The following is an 18810-nucleotide window of genomic DNA, read 5'->3' as shown; positions in this document are numbered from 1 at the left end:
AATGGGACATTCTGCTTTGAGTACTTTTACTTTTGGTATTTTAAGTATATTCTGATGCCAATACTTTTGTACTTTTACTCAAATGTTGAATTCCGGACTTTTACTTGCAACAGCGTATTTCTAGTTTTCTACATTGCAGTATTGATGCTTTGAGTGACATTTCAGCACTTTTTCCACCTCTGCAAAATGTAACACCATACCATAGACTGTATACGCATGATTTTGTGTAGTAGGCAGCAGAATCTGGCAACCCTAGTCTGAACCGTTGACGCGGAGCTGCATTCATTGAAGCTTTCCTCTTTAAAGACAACCAGCGTGGATAAAGATGGTGCTGGATCTGGACCTGTTTCGAGCCGACAAGGGCGGCGACCCAGAGGCTGTTCGTGAGATCCAGAGAAAGCGGTTCAAAGACCCTACTCTGGTGGATAAACTTGTCGCATCAGACAGCGAATGGCGAAAATGTATGTGTTTTTTAAGTGTAATTTTCCCTTGGATGCTAGCGGCAGCACGCTGGCTAAAAGTGGCTAATGGTAACGTCACGTTAGCACAGCTACTGTAGTGCCGTTCATTGAATCAAATGAATGGCTATGAATAACCATATGGTAACTCTTCAGCTGTAGGAGTAATTGCTAGCGTTTCGCTAACTGCCACTTAATTGTTCACTTTTGTCCATCTTGTTAACAACTTAAGTTAAGTCATTGCCATACGGTAGCTACGTTAGCCGGCTGATGTTTGTGTTGAATGAAGCTACACCGGTGCGTCAGCGTCATCCAATCACCACGCAATCTGATGCAATCCTGGTCTAGAGAGAAGAGCATATCCAGTCAGTCAACCTCGCCCTGCGGCTTTACCCGGCGCTGGAACTTTACTCCTATATTTAGCCTTGGATCAAGACTATCATAATGTATTTTATCGATTTTGACATTTGCATATCTATATCATAGACACCATGTCATATCTGTATACCATATCATATCTATATCATAGACACCATGTCATATCTGTATACCATATCATATCTATATGATAGACACCATATCATATCTACATCATACATATACCATATCATATCTATATAGACACCATATCATATTTGTATACCATATCATATCTATAATAGACACCATGGCATATCTGTATACCATATCTATATCGTAGATACCATGTCAATATATTCTTATATATCTATATCATAGATACGAAAGTAAAAGTCAGACTATAATTCATCTATGATAGTCTTGATCCAAGGCTACTCCTATATTAGCTCTGGTTCAGAGCGTTAGTGAGTTCACTCACTAACGCTCTGAACCAGAGCTACTCCTATATGAGACTGGATAGTTGTCGAATGCAACGTTGAGTGTTTTACATTAAAGTTGTCAATTTGTGTCACATTTTGTCTTATCATTTGATGAGTGATGCTGTGTGCTGGCCTGGGCGGCAGCTATACGTCTGTCATCATCTAGAATCGGATCACAAGACGTCATCTGTCATGTATCAGGGCTAGTCACCATCAAGTGTCGCAGGCTTTGCTGTTTCAGCATCACCAGCACACATACAAGCACCAAAAGAAACCTAAAAGCCAAATACGCTCCAGTCAGTCAATGATTATTTATTTACATAATTGTCCCCAATAGGTCGCTTCACTGCAGACAACCTGAACAAGGCCAAGAATCTCTGCAGCAAGAAGATTGGAGAGAAGATGAAGGTAACTGTGAAGACATATTTAGTACAGCAGCCAGCTGTCATTATGTGTCTACAACTCATCATGCCAGACTGACCTGAGAAAAAATATATACATTTTGTTTTTGGGGAATGCAGAAGAAGGAGCCTGTTGGAGATGATGAGACTTTACCCGAAGAAGCACAGAATCTGGAGGCTCTTACAGGGGAAACATTATCGGTATGACGGCGTGTGTGTGTGTGTGTACTGTAAGGAGACTAACTGAACTTACTTAGGCAAGCAAGTCACCTGCATGCAAGATAGCTGTTGATCCATTCCAAAGAAACATTGCTGCCATAAAAACTTTCAGGCAGTAACGGGTGCAACTAAAGACATTCTTTGGTTTCTTTGTCCATCTCCACTGTCGTAACTTAATCTTTTATTTCTCCATTTGTCACAGGAGCTGACAGTTACCCAGATTAAGCAGGTGCGTGCGCTGGTAGATGAGGCGGTGCAGAAAACTGACAGTGAAAGGATAAGGCTGGAGGCAGAGCGCTTTGAGTACCAGCGAGAGATCGGTAACCTCCTGCATCCCACTGTACCCATCAGCAACGATGAGGTCAGTTGGCCTGCATTAACACATTATATTTTATTTAACAAATATATATAATTAATCAAATTGCATTTTGTTTGCATGCCTATTGTTATGGTCCAGTTTTAGGACAGTTACATCCCTGCAGTGCATGCAGTATGCACCTTACACCTGTTTACCCCCTAAATGGCTTGGTTTCTCACCATCCAGTAGTGGTTGGAATTTGTATGTCACACTGCTGTGGCAAACCAGGCGGGCTTGGTCTATTAATTTCCCACAGAGGCCATGTTGAAGTTCAGTGTCAAACGTTATTCTCCTGCAAAGCAAATTTGATTTGGAAAAGTGAAAGCATGCACAGCGATAATGATTGTATAGCATTACATCAGAATTAACTTGTTAACTATCTTATTCCCTTATTTTTTTATGTTTATGTTTTACTTATATATGTTATGCTCCAACTGCTGTTCAGCTCTTTGTAACTCTTGTTTTAAAAAGTGCTATATAAATAAAGTTATTATTATTATTATCACAGGTTGGGACCAGAAAACATTAAACAGTTGAGAAACACCAAAGACTGAAGAAGGGCCTTGGCCATAAATTACACATTGTTATTTATTAAAACAACATTACTATTTTTCATCTACATGCAAATCCCTGTCTATTTACGTGTCCCTGCTGTTGCTCTCTCCATCGCTTCTTTTACATTTAACCTCCCCTATGGCCTGTTGTTTTGTGATGTCAGGATGCAGACAATGTTGTGGAGCGTACCTGGGGAGACTGCGAGGTGCAGAAGAAGTACTCCCATGTTGACCTGGTAGTCATGATCGACGGTTTTGATGGAGAGAAAGGAGCCGTCGTGGCTGGCAGCAGAGGCTACTTCCTGAAGGTAAGGCTTAGGGATGTTAACAATTAATCTATAATCGATTATCGAATTTACCATAGAGCCCTGCAGAGTGAAGGTGTGCGCGTCTGTGTTCAGCTGATGCTCGTTGACGCTCGTTAATGTTATATTAATATACATCAAGGCAATTATGTTTCTTCACTCTTTTGGTTTCGGACAAGAATTTGCTGAAAATGATTATCAATTAATCGATTAATCTATCGATAAGGTTATGAACTATAAATGAAAGAATGTATCGATAATTTGCATCCCTAGTAAGGCTTACCGTGCGACATGTGAATTTATCGATAATTTGCATCCGTAGTAAGGCTTACTGTGCGACTTGTGCTCCCACTTGTAGTGACAAAGTAGCAGGCAGTCATTCATTTCCAATTGTAGATTGTCTAAACCGAGCGATAATGGAGTGGCAAGATGCCTGGCGACGAAGTTCATGCGACTTGGCGATATTTCACATTGAACCACAACTCGCCTGTTGGTGGCGATATATTAACCACTTAATATCTTGTCTGTCTTTAAGAAAACACAGCAACACAGCAAAGATTATGTAAATATAACATAAATACAGGTTATATAATGTTGCACAGCAACGTTAACATTATCCCAATTAATTTCTCCTGGACTTCCGCTTCTTTCCATGGTAGTTGTGTGGTACAGATACACGCAGATGCGTTTACTCGTCGGTTAACGTGGATGCTAGGGGTGTGAGAAAAATCGGTTCGTACTCGAATCGCGATTCTAATGTTGGACGATTCAGAATTGATTCTCATTTTCCTAAAATCGTTTTTCTCTTTCTTTTTTTTTGCACACAAATAACAGTATTTTTTTATAATTACGTTTTTGAGAAGTGGCAAGTTCTGAGCTGGCAGATAGCTTAAGCCTACTAATTTTATTTATGTTACAGCAGTTTTCTTACTTCAATTTATTCTGGTAACTGAGAAGTAACTTGAGTGTCAGACTCAGAAGTTAATACGTTTTGTACAAGTTAAAATGTGTGTATGTATGAATAAATGAGACATGTTGTCTTGGATTTACCTTTGTACTCTGCTTTCATGCCAGCAGACTGGAGTAGATCCTGAAATCCTATGTTTTTAATCGAGAATCGTTTTGAATCAAGAATCGTTTTTTTTTTTTTTTAATCTGAAAAAATCCTAATCGTGACCCCAAGAATCATAATCGAATCGTGAGATGGCAGACGATTCACAGCCCTAGTGGACGCCAGAGTGAAGTGGCATGCATTCTGCGAGCACACATACACACATGCATATTATGTGCATGCCTTGGACCTGCAGGAATTCCTTCAACTCTCTCCCCCTTGTGTGTGCAGGGCCCCCTGGTTTTCTTGGAGCAGGCTCTGATCAACTACGCCCTCAGGGTCCTTCACAGTAAGAACTACACCCCGCTCTACACGCCCTTCTTCATGAGGAAGGAGGTCATGCAGGAGGTGGCCCAGCTGAGCCAGTTTGATGACGAACTTTACAAGGTACTGGGGGTTATAATGGATTCCTCTTCCCCTTTTGTGGTGTTGCTGTCCAAGACACACACACACACACACACACACACACACACCCATCCCGTGCCAGTTGAACAGAGTTGAACTGGCTTTCAATAAGTTGAAAACAACGCGACATGCAGAGAAACGGAGAGTCCCTGTTTCAGTTCCCGCACTCAGCTTCCACCCACACACACATATCGTGCAGCTTTAGTACCCACCTGAAAAAAACTCCCACCCCTCCCTGATCACTTACAAAATAACAGGCTTCCTGCATTAATATACCCATGTAAAGCTAAATGAACTACAGAACGTTGCATACAAGCACATGCAGTAACATGCATTAACATGCCCATGCGAATACACAGAATACAAACATGCACATGCACCTTGGAAATTAAATGACACTGTATTCCATATGATACACAGGGCAGATTATAGAGTAGTTAGAGAAAACAATTGGAGGCAATTAGAAGCAGGAGCAGGATATTTGAAGATGAGTAAAGATAGATGCTTTAAAGATAACGAGCAAGTAACCAACATACATTGGCATATTATCGTGCTAAGTTTTCAATGTAGCGAGTCCCGGGACTCACTGGTGGTCATTTGAATGAGTTCCAGGGAAAGTTTATGGTCCCAATATATAATATAATATGGCTATAATCATGGTTGTATATTCATGTATGTTGATAATGTATCTGGAAAAACAAAAAGTAAAACAAGAAAGAAAATGACTTGAAGTCATATTCTACCAGGTGCTGTGTGTGTGTGTGTGTGTGTGTGTGTGTGTGTGTGTGTGTGTGTGTGTGTGTTTTCATAGACCTGATTACTTGTTTTTCAGAATGCTTATTTCTCTCGCCAAACCTGGCAACATAATTTGCGACGCGAAACGCTAATAATGTTTTTTATATAAGTGGTGGCAACATTTTTAGACACCACACAGGTCTTCCCAACAATAGCGAAGATTGAAGTCAGTGTGAACATGGCCAAATAATAACTTAATAGCCAAACTAGGTCTAATGAAGCACGCTAGCATTTAATTAATGAATCAATCATTTTGGGGGGAAAAGGTTTTCCCAAAATGCTCTCCTTATTTTTTACAAATGAGTACAAAAATAAATGCATCAATAAATAAATACAATAACAATGATGTTTTTTTGTTAAGTCTTGGTAAAATAGCATGCGTGCACTGGACAGAAACTGTAGTAACCTACAGTTTTAATATTGATTTTAAAGATCAGTAGAATTAGGTTAGGTATGATGTCTACTTTAAGCATTTTTGCCTACAGTACATATCTCCTGATGTACTGTACATTGTATTCACTACTCCTTGGAAAGTCATAAACTCAGAATACATAAGTGACAAAGTGACAAAAAATATAATTCACACTTACAGAAACAGAAATAGATAGGAACTAAAGAACAACAACGCTATGTATTAGGGGGAAGCATAATAGAGACGGGCGCATTCACGTTGCCTCTGGGTATAATATAAATGCAGGAATGTCCCGCATTATAAGTGCTGAATTTGTTCATAACATAGCAGGATAAAGTAGTGTGCATCCCGTGGACGCACACTACTTTATCCTGCAAGTTGTGAATGCATGGCCCACCTGGTTATGCAAACCCGTTGTTGTTGTCAGACTACTCCTTTTAACCGTTGTCAGAGTACCCAGGGTTGACTTGACTTGCCCAACGCTAATTATCTTCTACAACAGCTGTTAAACCAAGTACATGATACACGTGTCTGCGACACGATTATTAATTAAAACCAGAGAGAGAGATATAGTGTGTGTGCGTGTGGTTTTCCAGTGTTAATGAGCAGTCTGACTGTACTTCACTGTCTTATCTTATCTTGTAAATACAGTACATGTAGTAGGTAATAGGCCTACATGATACGGATGAAATCCATTTTTTTAAGTAATAAGATGTTGATGAAGTAATGAAACATATAAACATAATATTGATAATGGTATCACAATATTTCAATTACTCATAAAAAGCTGATTTATTGTTGATTTATTGTAACTTGGTGATATGGAGGCTAGTGGGAAATGACCATGTTCAAGTGAAGCGGCGTGCAAAAGCGCTGTGCGCGTGAATGTGGTGTCAAAACATTTTCCCAATGTTGGCAGGTCTGCATACCCAACTTTTCACAGCAAACCGGTGATGCATGCGGCCGGTCACAGGAGTTTATTATCATCTGAGGTGCATGTTGCATTGCATATTGGGGCTTGGATAGGGAGCTGGGGCAGCCTTCTTACTGAGGAAGGGTCTGAAAATGTTAATTCTTTACGGCTATTTTTTACCTAAATTAAACCGCTATATGTACTGTATGTTCCACCTTAGGTGATTGGGAAGAGCAGCGAGAAGTCAGACGACGGCACCACTGACGAGAAGTACCTCATTGCCACCTCAGAGCAGCCCATCGCTGCCTTCCTGAGGGAAGAATGGCTCAAGCCTGAGGACCTGCCCATCCGCTATGCAGGTTTCTCCACCTGCTTCAGACAGGAAGTCGGCTCCCACGGCAGAGACACCCGCGGCATCTTCAGGGTGCACCAGTTCGAAAAGGTCAGCCATTGGTCTCTGAGCTCCTTTGCCAAAATGTTTGCCACACCTCTCTCCCATCCACTACACCCCTGTTTGAGACATACCACACCTACTGTAGTGCACACATTCTGAAAGGATTCCAACTTCCATCTTCAGGTTTATTGACGCATCAGTTTACAGGTGTAAAATGTTTTTATACAAGCTCCCAATGTTTGCTGCTTTGAAAAATAGTCATAAGAATAGTGAAAGAATCAAAGAAAACTAAAGTTTTGCGGGTGGCAGTGGCTCAGGAGGTAGAGCGGCTGCTTGGGATATGGAAGATTCCCAGTTCATCCCCCCCTGAGTTAGTGTCAACACTGAAACCCAATTGCTCCCAATGAGCAGGTGAATGTGTGCGTGAATGTAATGCACATTGTAAAGCGTGAATGCATGGCCCACCTGCTTATGCAAACCCGCTGTACTTGTTGTCAGAGTACTCCTTTTACCCGTTGTCAGAGTTGTCGCTATATAAATGCACCGTCTTAAAGTCACAACAGGACACAGTGTCAAATATACATTTGATGCATGTTCAAGATAGACAGAATAGAGGCATAATATCATGGCCTCTCAGAGAAGCCCCCACCCTCCAAACCTTCAAAACTGCTCTCAAAACCCACCTCTTCAATATGGCTTTCCCCAGCTAACTCCACACCCCCCTTTCTCATAATTTTCTTTTGCTTTTGTTCCTTAGTCTTAGCCCTTTCTTTCCTAATAAAGTTGTTCTTTTGATGTTTTCTCCTCCCCCCCATGTAAAGCGTCTTTGGGTACTTAGAAAAGTTCTGTATACATTTGAGATATTAATATTTTATTATTATTATGGCCTATCAAAGTGTATTCAAGGTCCATATGCACAAGTGACATTATAACGGCCAAGATCACCAAGACTGACATGGCAGCAGGGCTCAGGGCCTGTTTCTTGACAGGTATAGCTTACCCGGCCCATGAACTGTTTGACCGACTCCCCTCGGGCAAGAACTGAAAGGTTTAAATCAAATGCAGCTTCTACCCAGGGGCTGTTAGACTGTTGGACTCTAACTAACACTTTCACAGTTCTGCCTTGATGTGCTGTTATATAGTATGTCATGCTGACATGTTATCTGTTTTGATAAATGCTGGATGCTACTGTTTTTAATATGCTGCTCAGTTTTAATTTACTGCACTTTAGGATTTTCTGCTTATTTTTCATTTATTGATACTTATTTTATTGTACTCTGCTGGGTCCTGAGCACGATTTTGTTTAATGTGCAAGCATGTAAATGACAAAGTGAACCTTTAGTCTGGTGGAATGTCTTTTGATACATACTATAGGTGTTGATTGCCTGCCAATGTAAGTGTTGATGTTGGTATAAGGTACTGTAGCTTTGGAACAAAAGGGTGGTCTCCTGAATTGTATTCTTTGTACATGCAGTTCCATGGAATAGTGTGTGACATGTTTTAGCATAATGTTCAAGCATACACTGCATGGTGTTCCACAAGTGAGACATATTTGAAATAGTGTGTAATTCCTTTTAAGCGTTTAAATTCCAGCTGTCAGTGTTTTCACATTCACATTTAAATTGTCTGTTGAAGTCTTTTGTCTACTTAACAGAGTAGACATGCCGTGAATAATTCCATTATTGCCACTCATTTTCAGATTGAGCAATTTGTGTATGCCTCTCCGCATGACAACAAGTCATGGGAGATGTTTGACGAGATGATTGATACGGCAGAAGAGTTCTACAAGTCATTAGGAATCCCTTATCGTATTGTCAACATCGTCTCTGGTAGGTATCTCTCACACACACACACACACACACACACACACACACACACACACACAAGCACATGAGAGTACGTAAATTGGGATTAAACTAAGACCGTCCTCATCCTGTCTGTCTCCTTTAGGGGCCCTAAATCACGCAGCCAGTAAGAAGCTGGACCTTGAGGCCTGGTTTCCTGGCTCCAGTGCTTTCAGGGAGCTAGTGTCCTGTTCCAACTGCCTCGACTATCAGGCCAGACGCCTCCGCATTCGCTACGGACAGACCAAGAAGATGATGGACAAGGTGAGACCCCCATTTTTCTCCAGAGTGGGGGCCTTTACTTCCGAAAGACCTCTACTGTTGGAAACCAAAAACCCAAATAGTTCCTGTTAGTTGTTGAATAGTGAAATGTACATTTGGCCTCGCAATTGTCTTCCAGCAATTAACATTTTATTACGGTGACTTAACATAGTACCAGATCCTTCAGTGATGGCCATAATAGATGCAAGATTTTTGTCCTCAACCTACGTAACTGTGTTCCTTTAAAGAGCAGAGGTACATGTGTTAATGGAGTTAACCAAAAGGCAAGAAAGTTTGCATGCTCTAACATACTCTGATTCCATTTATATGTGACTAACGTTTCAGAACACTGCCAACGTCAGGATGTGTAATGTGAATGCTGAGGAAGGCACTGTATGATGAAATGTTTGCCACAAATAAATAGAATCCTATTATAGTATGGGTGTGTCACGGTAGAAACAAATTCAACTGAACTTTTTTGTGATGTAAAACCATTGTTTTAGTTTCTATTATGCATTTTGAGAATTCCCTCTTTATGCTTGTTGCATAGACGGAGTTTGTTCACATGCTGAACGCGACCATGTGCGCCACGACACGTGTGATGTGTGCCATCCTAGAGAACTACCAGACAGAAGAAGGCATCACCATTCCAGAGAAGCTCAGGGACTTCATGCCCCCTGGTAAGTTACAATCACTGATTTGTATATAGACTATACTTAACCTGGCTAATATGGCATCTTGTTATCTACAGTGTTTATCTGAACTCATCTGACGTGAAAACTGATCAGGTTTGAATGTGGCCTATTGTTAGGTATTGAGCCGCCTTGACTTTGTGTGGGACTTTTAAATATTTCTAGAGATTTGTGTTCTGCACACAAAGAACCAGCCTGGGCCCACAGCAAGCTATTACATGTATAATTTAAACAACTTATTTACTTTTTAACACATCCACCGCCAAGGGCTAATCTCAGAATGTACTCCAGTGCCAAGGTTTTTTTGTTTTTTTTTGTTTTTTTCACGTCGCCATAGACCTTGTTAAAATCCGTAACAGTGAGCTCTGCTTTGTTTACATACATCGCCGACATCTGCCTGCGTCTCCCACTCAAGACCACGTGTCAAACGGGGCAGCCATGTTTGAGTTCTGACCGTTTATGTTAACATGGGAAATGTGAGGAGAAAAAACTACAAGGGCTAAAATGGACTTTTAGTGTGCGCCTTAGAATGGAGGCCGACGGGAAACGAAAAACGGGATCGCAAATAGTTCCGACTTCCGGTGGTGTTACACTGAAAATGGTCCGTGTAGAAAATCGAAAAAAAGGAAAAAGCACCCGGACCGTAGGGCTACGGTCTCGGTGCTTAACAGTTGGATTTAACGGACCGTAGGACTACGTTCTTGGCGGTTAATGTGTTAACACTCATTTAATTTCCATGCCAAATGGAATTAAAATGTAAAATAAATAAAGTGTTTGTGATGCCCGGGTGTGAGTCAAAATACTCTTTGCAGATTGGTTGTGGTAGATACTAGATATATCACATATCTGGGAGAATAATGGCTGTCGTCCAGAGTCAAGGCACACTTGGGATGATGGTCAAAGTGTTCAAAAAGAGTCTAGTACAGGGAAGTGAAGTCAAATTTTATGCTCCTTATGTTTGAAAACAAGCGCTCTTCAACATATTATGAGAATAAAATATGTTCCGATACTTTTCAGGCTTCAATCAGGCCTTGTGCATTCTCATGGTGTTTAAGCTGTTTACGTCACTGGTGGCATTCCTTTGTCGTTTGTTTGCAACTCTTCACTTTTGTGCAAAGCTTGGAGGTTGATTGTGCAATTCAGTCGTTGTGCAACCATGCTAACCGCTAATTAAAGACTGAAGGTGAAACTCTGCATGTGCTTTTAAACATTCAGATGATTTATGCTTTCAAATGCCAGAGGGAGAATGCTTTCAGTGATGTCAAACATTTGTGCTCTGGACTGATTGTACAATAGTCACACACATTGGCTGTTTTGGGGGCCGACCAAAATTGGAAACAGACTTGTGTGACTTGGCCTGAGATTTGTTCTTCTCATCCTCGAATCCACTCCTCCAGGTATGACGGAGATGATTAAGTTTGTGAAGGCCGCACCCATTGATCAGGAGATGTCCAAGAAGGCGAAAAAACAGGATGGAGGAAAGAAGAAGAAGCAGGGAGGAGGAGATGGTCTGCAGGATGCTGTGGAGAACATGTCCGTCAATGACTCTTAAACTCTGCCATGCTATGCCAGGGAGATGACACAGTGTCATTTCACTGACCTCACAGATAGAGATGGGTAAACTGATCCCAAGTCTGCATTCAAGGGGATCTTCACCCCACAGTGTTGACTGGCCTCTATACTGTTCATTTATATCGGGGTGGACGGAAGTGTCCTCATTCATCTCAGCTGTTCCTTATTTCCCTGAACCACAAGTGAAAAGGGATCACACTGTTCTTAGAGCTGCCTACAGTAAACCCCTCTATGCCCTCTGAGGTTTGATTTAAACTTGGTTGTGCGCTGGTGTCGCACACCAAAAATGTGCTGTGAGCTTGTTGATCAGCTATTTTCGGTGCGCAACCAAGTATAAATCAGGCTCAAGTCTTCATTTATACTTTGTCACATGACCATGTCGCTCAACAGAAATTACAAAAGTGTCTACTTAGTACTTTTCAGTTCAGATCTTCTCAGTTGAAATGAATGTACGGTGAAATGAGACCCAGTAGTAACGCCTGCATCTGTTGTGTTGAACAAGCTTTAGATTTATTACTGAAGAGATTATTTTAAATGGCACTTGGTTCTAAGTGAAGGTTAACTGGCCATAATTCACAAGTATATCCTTACTAGGTAGGTATTTGAAACTGTCTGTTTTGGGCCTTCAATAATCTGCATTGTTGCTTGTTGTCACTGTTGACAAAATAAATATGGCGAACAAGAATTGTCACTGTAAAGTTTAAACAAAAATAAATATGGAGAACATGAATGAATCATATGTGAACACATTTTCTTGTGTGAGTTTGGTTTCAGGGAGATCATTTGAAAGGTGTACATATCAATTGGTCTAGCTTTTCCACCCTAGTATTCAGAGAAGTTCATCTCTGAGAATATGAATTGTGTGTGTTGAATTGCTGTGTAATTCCTGTCCTGGAAAGCTGTTTAAAGGGTTAGTTCAGATTTTTTGAGTATTTTCTGTAGGAAATAATTACCATTAATGTAGTGGTTGCAAAGGTATTAATTGATTGCCCGAGTCCCGTGGTCAAAGTTATGGTCTGTTTCTGATAAATATGAATGTAGTTCCGGTAGATTAGTAGATTTGGTGGGGGCCGCTCATTAAAAATAAATAAATAAAAAAAACTAACGTCATTTGTATTGTTGACCTATTTCTACCATATAGAGTAGGTTTCGTTCAATTTCGACCCCTCTGTCACATGTTACTATTTTTTGTGTCATATTTTGTGAGTGAATAGGCTGCCGCGGCGCAGTGATTCTGGACACAAACATTAGTACCATGTGACAGAGGGGTCGAAATTGAACGAAACCTGCTCTATATGGTAGAAATAGGTCAACAATACAAATGACATTAGTTTTTTAAATGTATTTATTTTTAATGAGCGGCCCCCACCAAATCTACTAATCTACCGGAACTACTTCATATTTATCAGAAACGGACCATAACTCTGACCACTGGACTCAGGCAATCAATTAATACCTTTGCAACCACTACATTAATGGTAAGTATTTCCTACAGAAAATACTCAAAAAATCTGAACTAACCCTTTAAGTGTTAGATCTAACAAGGGGAGTACAGGCCATTGCAGTTAACTATCATATTTTCTTAATTGATCCCAGTGCTCCTCAAAGTAGAGGACCTGCTTAAAGTCCCAGCAAGCTCTTCAGAAGTACTGGATGGAAATAGATGGGCTAAAGGTCCTTACACACCGGGGGCGTTTTTTTCATGCGAATAATACGTTTTTTTTTAAAAACCTTATAAAGTCAATGCAAGCTTCCACGGAGAGAAAAAGCGAAGCAAAAAAGCGTCTTTTATATATTCGGAACGAGTCAGAATGTTGCGTATCTTCGCATAATCGCCAGTGTGTAATGACCTTTAGGAGTCCAGCCCGATTTATACTTTATAAGACAACAATGATGGTTGTCAAAAATAACAGATTTTCAGTGAGCGAGACTGACAATTCTGATATGGTTGTATGACATGGTTGTATAAATTAGTCTTAGGTTAGAGCTTTATGAAACACATTGCCATAGCTGAATTGTAGCTAAAGGTCAAGGAAGAACAGGGAGCAAAGAGAGTTCATTCATTCTTGCCCTAGGGGCCCCCTAGTGGTATAGTCTGGGCATGCCCTGGTCTTCAGAAGGCTATGGCACACAACATGTGGCTTGTCTCCAACAGTAATAAAACCAAAATTAACATTCTTAACCAGGTTGTGTTCGAAAGAGATCTCTGATAAGGGCAATAAGGATGTAGGCCTACGCCTGTAACTTATTAACTCCAATAGACTTTACACCCCACCATTGGTAAAAGGAAAGTTACTCAGGGTGGCATCAGGTGAGGTAAGATGGATCAATTTGGTAGTTAAATGTATAAGTGTAAACATATCAGAAACAATTCATTGATGGTAAATTCATGCTCTTAATGTCATGCTGCTATGCTGGTTGCTATATGGACTATTGCTAGTGAACAGACAACCATTATTTGCTTATTATTCAGGACAGTTAATCCACAAACATCACAAACCTTAAGATGAGCGACATTTCCGAAGAAGACAATGAGATCTCCTTTGCAGTAAAGGTACATTTATTTATTAGGCATGTTGTAGCTGATGTCCTGGCATTAAATAACTAGGTCACCTATCTAAAAACAAAATGTAATAAAAATGTATCTTATGTTCATTTAAGCTTTACACACAATTTGTTTAAAGGATTCAATAACTATGACCATATTGTGATTCTTCAATCAAACTGGCTTCTATTGTTTTAGTTCTTTCTTCTATTTACAGCATTTACTGTTTCTTCATTTAGATTCACTTGCAGTGTAATCCAGCTTTCTTTTGAAAGTTAAGAATATTATATATTCATATAGCCAACGTTATTTTCATCCAACAGCTGAATGCTGTCATTGGATGCATACTACGAGATGTATTGTTGGGTGAATTCTCCTTTGTGTGTGTGTGTGTGTGTGTGTGTGTGTGTGTGTGTGTGTGTGTGTGTGTGTGTGTGTGTGTGTCAGTTTCTTGGGAGAGTGGAGGTGGTCCGCCCTGAAGGTATGCAGGTCCTGAACGATGCAGCTCAGAGCCTAAAGGTTGGCAGTTGTCCTTCTCATCTTGTTTTTGCACCTGAGGGGAATTTGTACGCCTGGAAAAAGAAATCCCCATGTACAGTGTATCATTATAATTTTATGAGGCAAACATTAGGATACAGTGGCCTCAGTTACCTCAATGTAGCATCTCTTTCCTAGTCACTTAATGTCTACCCAACAAAATCCTGAGTGTTAAATAATAATCTGAATATTAGCAATCTAGTTTTCCGTGAGATAGAATACACCACTATGATGTTAAATGCAGGCAGGCAATGTACCCAAATACAATAGGCACATGGCCCTCTTTCAAAGGATGCTTGGCAGGGAAAATCATCATTACTCCTAAAGTCTGCACCTGCATGGAAAATGAGAAGAAAAGAATACAGCATGCCATGTACCAAATAGTTAAATGGTAGGCTCAGAATGTATACAGAATAGTATTAATGCAAGAGCTCAATTCTTGTGAGCTTTATATGGGCTATTTTCGGTGAAGAGATATGATGTAGAGGGGGGGAAAGAGCTGACCATGTAAATGGTCGACTCAGCCAACTAAGTATTCATTTACTAAGGTAGAGGGTTTTAAGTGGTTAAAGGACAATACCAGTGTTGTGTTTGTTTACATTTTAGCCTTAAGTCAATAAATATTACAGAATGTAATGTACCAGAAAATGTTTGTAAATATTAGCTGTACAGTAGTAACTCATTGTATGGTTAAAAGCCTTCTTCCAGCTAAAAGTTTGTTTTATAAGGAACTATTTACACATTGATACACAGATGTGTACATTTTAATGGCTAGTATAGAGTAATAGTCATTTTAGATATAATGAATAGTGTTAATTACCTACACCTAGCATCTTTAAAGTCTCAGAGTGTTTTTCTAACACCTTCAACATGAATGGTGAATGATGCTTCAAAATGTCAGCAGAGTACTGCTAAAATATTCACTGCAGTGCATACACTTTTATACACAACAGTTTAAGCAGAGATTGCCCCTGCCTTCAATAGGGTCAATCTCTGCTATTGGTTAGAAGTCAATATTAGAGACTTTCTGTTTCACATCTCTTTCTCTAGATGCCAGATGAAGAGTCCACAGAAAAAGCAACAAAGAAGAGCAAAGTGTATCTGTTCATCTCCATGAGTGGAATAGACATACTGGAAAACAAAACCAAGGTGTCAGTAATATTGGATATTAATAGTTAATGCAAATGATTAATATATCATTTGATCATGTAACGATTGTCTCTTCGTTGAAGTTGAATTTTCATATTTTTTCTCCTTTCCCTCCGTCTCTTTCTCATCCTCAGTATATGCTTTACACTTGTCCTCTGTCCACTGTGTCCTTCTGTGCCGTCCTGCCAACCTCACCCAAAGTCTTTGGCTTTGTGGCCAAAAACTCAGTTTCAGATATGTACCATTGTTATCTGTTCCAGAGCAAAACATTTGTGAGTATCCTGCTATTCTCTCAAGCTGTACTATCTCTTGTACAATTGTTGAATGCTGTCTGTAATTTCCGCCCGTAAACGTTTAGAACAGGAAGCTGTGATCTGTCCTCATACCAGAAAGGTATTTGACCAATCACGACCCGGTGTCGTGTATTTCAAAATATCATTTACATTTATTACTTGCTTTTATGCTAGGCATCTAGCTAGCTAGTCTTGATTTCCAATAAGACTTATTTACGCGACTGCAAAGGCGAAATGGAAGTAGGGGAGGCAAGACATCTGCTTTATGACTCATTTTCAGAGCTTCCAAAGTTAGAAGTCCTGACTGTTGAAAATTGTGGGAGCCAACCAGGCCGGATCCTCAGTCCATGAGCCCCTGGGACTGAGACTGCCTCAGAACTTTTCTCAGTTAACACAAATGCCGCTCAGTGACCAGCCATGTCCCATCAACATCCAGTTGTTCAAGGGCAGGGGTGGGCAACAATGTCTTTAAGATCGACTGATCGATGGCGAGGGGCTTTTTGGTCGATCTTGGATCATTGGATGTTATGAATTCATGTTTTCGTCAGGATTTTCAAATTATTTGAAAACCCTGACGAAAACATGCATTCATAACATCCAATCATGCTCAGGTTTGCTGGTTTGAATGAACCCCAACAAATCATATCAATGGAGTGGCGCAGTGCATTAACACAGGAATGCACCTGGCAACATAGGTGTGTGACCATACCTGTTTAATTATATACAGTAATAGACTTAACTATCTTTTAACCACAACTAATGAGATGAGACAGCGGTAGAATGAGAGTGTGGGAACAGGCGCCATGAGACATGCAATGATGATTATTTTTTTCCTCACATGGCATTGATTGATTGATTGAACATTTTATTAGGCATTTTATTAGGCATGGGAAATGTTATGTTCTCTTCATCACCTCTATGCAGCGATGGTGAAGAAAGGGAACTTAGAAAAACACTTTATGACAAACGACTCATTATTTGACAAGACTTCCAGCCGAGAAAAAGAAAGAACTGAAAGTTCTGTATCCATTTAAGTCGGTATTTGTCATCAACAACTGCACAGTGACAAACCTCAAATCATTTGGTTATTTTTCAGATGCTGTCAACATTATTTTAAAAGCCCCATAAATATGTTTTGCATTATTGTTTGACGTGCATAATACTTTTTCATAATTTATCTTGCCTTTATTATTCATATTTAACTTTGACTTATTCGGTTTGCATTATTTGAATTAGCAGCCTATAATAAAAACTGAGGTGATTTTCAGTGTCTGGTGAAAGTCTCTCACCAGTTTTGAAAAACTACAAAGTAGATTTCGTGCCCAAAAAGGTAGCGTTCCTAGCAGAAAATCCCATGGGGCCCTTCTGACCATCTTGAATGTGCATTCAGAGGGCCCTTATTGGGCCCCAGGTAGTTGCCTGCTTTGCCTGTTCATAAAATGTACCTCTGTGGGGTCTTTTTGTTTCAGCTTCTGAAATTCAGGATCAGACTCTAGAATGGAGGGTCTCAGTTGGCCCAATTTTCTAGAGCACTGTTTCACAACAGTGGGTAGGGACCCATTTTTAAGTTTTGAGTAAAATATCCCCTTTCTTTTGTTTCCTACATTTAAAAAAATATATATATATTATTTCAAAAGATTTAAAAAAGTTTAAACAAAATCAATCACAACCTTTCATCAATTAAAAACAATTCCAACATTTTTTGGGGAAGTTTGGGAACCACTGTTCTAGAGGACCTCCCTGACCTTTGGGTTCCTGGGACTGACAATCCCGTTCAGGGATACAAACCTGTTAAAAATATGTGTTTAATTCGCCTTATGAAGGTCTGCGAAACATGTTTTCTATAATACATGTTCTAATTAAATAATGTCTGAGGAAAGCATGTTTGAATGGTCTTTTTGCAAGATCTGTGCTAGAATAGCACTTTGTGTTCAGGGGGGAAAGCAATTCAGTAATAGTCAGGCTTACTAGGTCTCAAGCATGACTGTCCATACATCTCCCCCCCAGTCTCATGTGCTGGTGTCAGTGATTGGAGATGCTTTCAGAGCTTCAAAGAAAGAGGAGAGCATCAGAGGAGGGCGAGACCTGATAGTTGAGGCACTCAGGCATAAGGTTGGTCTATGCACACCACTGCATTTTATCATGTACAAATGACTTCTTTTTTTGCCAAATTCATTTTAAAGTATTCCTTTATTAATGTCTATCTATCTATCTATCTATCTATCTATCTATCTATCTATCTATCTATCTATCTATCCATCTAATCATATTATTGGAAATTATTCTCATTTAATTTCAGAATAAAGTGCTGCAGAGAGAGAATGCTGAACTGAAGAGGAGGCTGGCTGCACAGTAAATGGACATAGCAATGGACATGAATCTGTTTCTGTGCACGCACGCACGCACGCACGCACGCACGCACGCACGCACGCACGCACGCACGCACACACACACACACACACACACACACACACACACACACACACACACACACACACACACACACACACTTAACAGTGGTAGGCCTACTGCCTGAGTTAGTCCTGGAGGAGGGAGTTTCTTTTCCTCAATGGAATCCTCCCAAACTGAATAAAACGAGTGGAAAAGACATGGAGGAGATGGAGATAAATCTTCAATAAAATGTCTTAATGTTTTGATTTGAACCTTTCTTTGTCTGACAAGTCTTTTTTTGTGTGAGAGCAGCAGCATCCGACCTTCATCCTAGTGCGTGTGTGAGTAGCTTAAGCACTTAA

General features: G+C 40.1%; 1 protein-coding gene across 1 annotated transcript; it reads left to right on the top strand.

Moving 5' to 3' along the window:
* Positions 1 to 271: 271 nt before the first annotated feature.
* On the top strand, positions 272 to 12267 carry LOC311053318 (serine--tRNA ligase, cytoplasmic). The gene is made up of 11 exons (XM_084068781.1): positions 272 to 461; positions 1635 to 1705; positions 1819 to 1899; positions 2120 to 2278; positions 2994 to 3137; positions 4477 to 4632; positions 6991 to 7212; positions 8864 to 8993; positions 9115 to 9272; positions 9820 to 9949; positions 11359 to 12267. The coding sequence occupies exons 1-11, from the start codon at positions 326 to 328 to the stop codon at positions 11511 to 11513; spliced, it is 1542 nt and encodes a 513-aa protein (XP_083924907.1). The 5' UTR covers positions 272 to 325; the 3' UTR covers positions 11514 to 12267.
* Positions 12268 to 18810: the final 6543 nt, after the last annotated feature.

The sequence above is a fragment of the Gymnoscopelus microlampas genome (assembly GCF_963454915.1).
Source record: "Gymnoscopelus microlampas genome assembly, chromosome: 10".
NCBI classification, from domain to species: Eukaryota; Metazoa; Chordata; class Actinopteri; order Myctophiformes; family Myctophidae; genus Gymnoscopelus; species Gymnoscopelus microlampas.
This window is presented reverse-complemented; position numbering and strand designations above follow the sequence as displayed.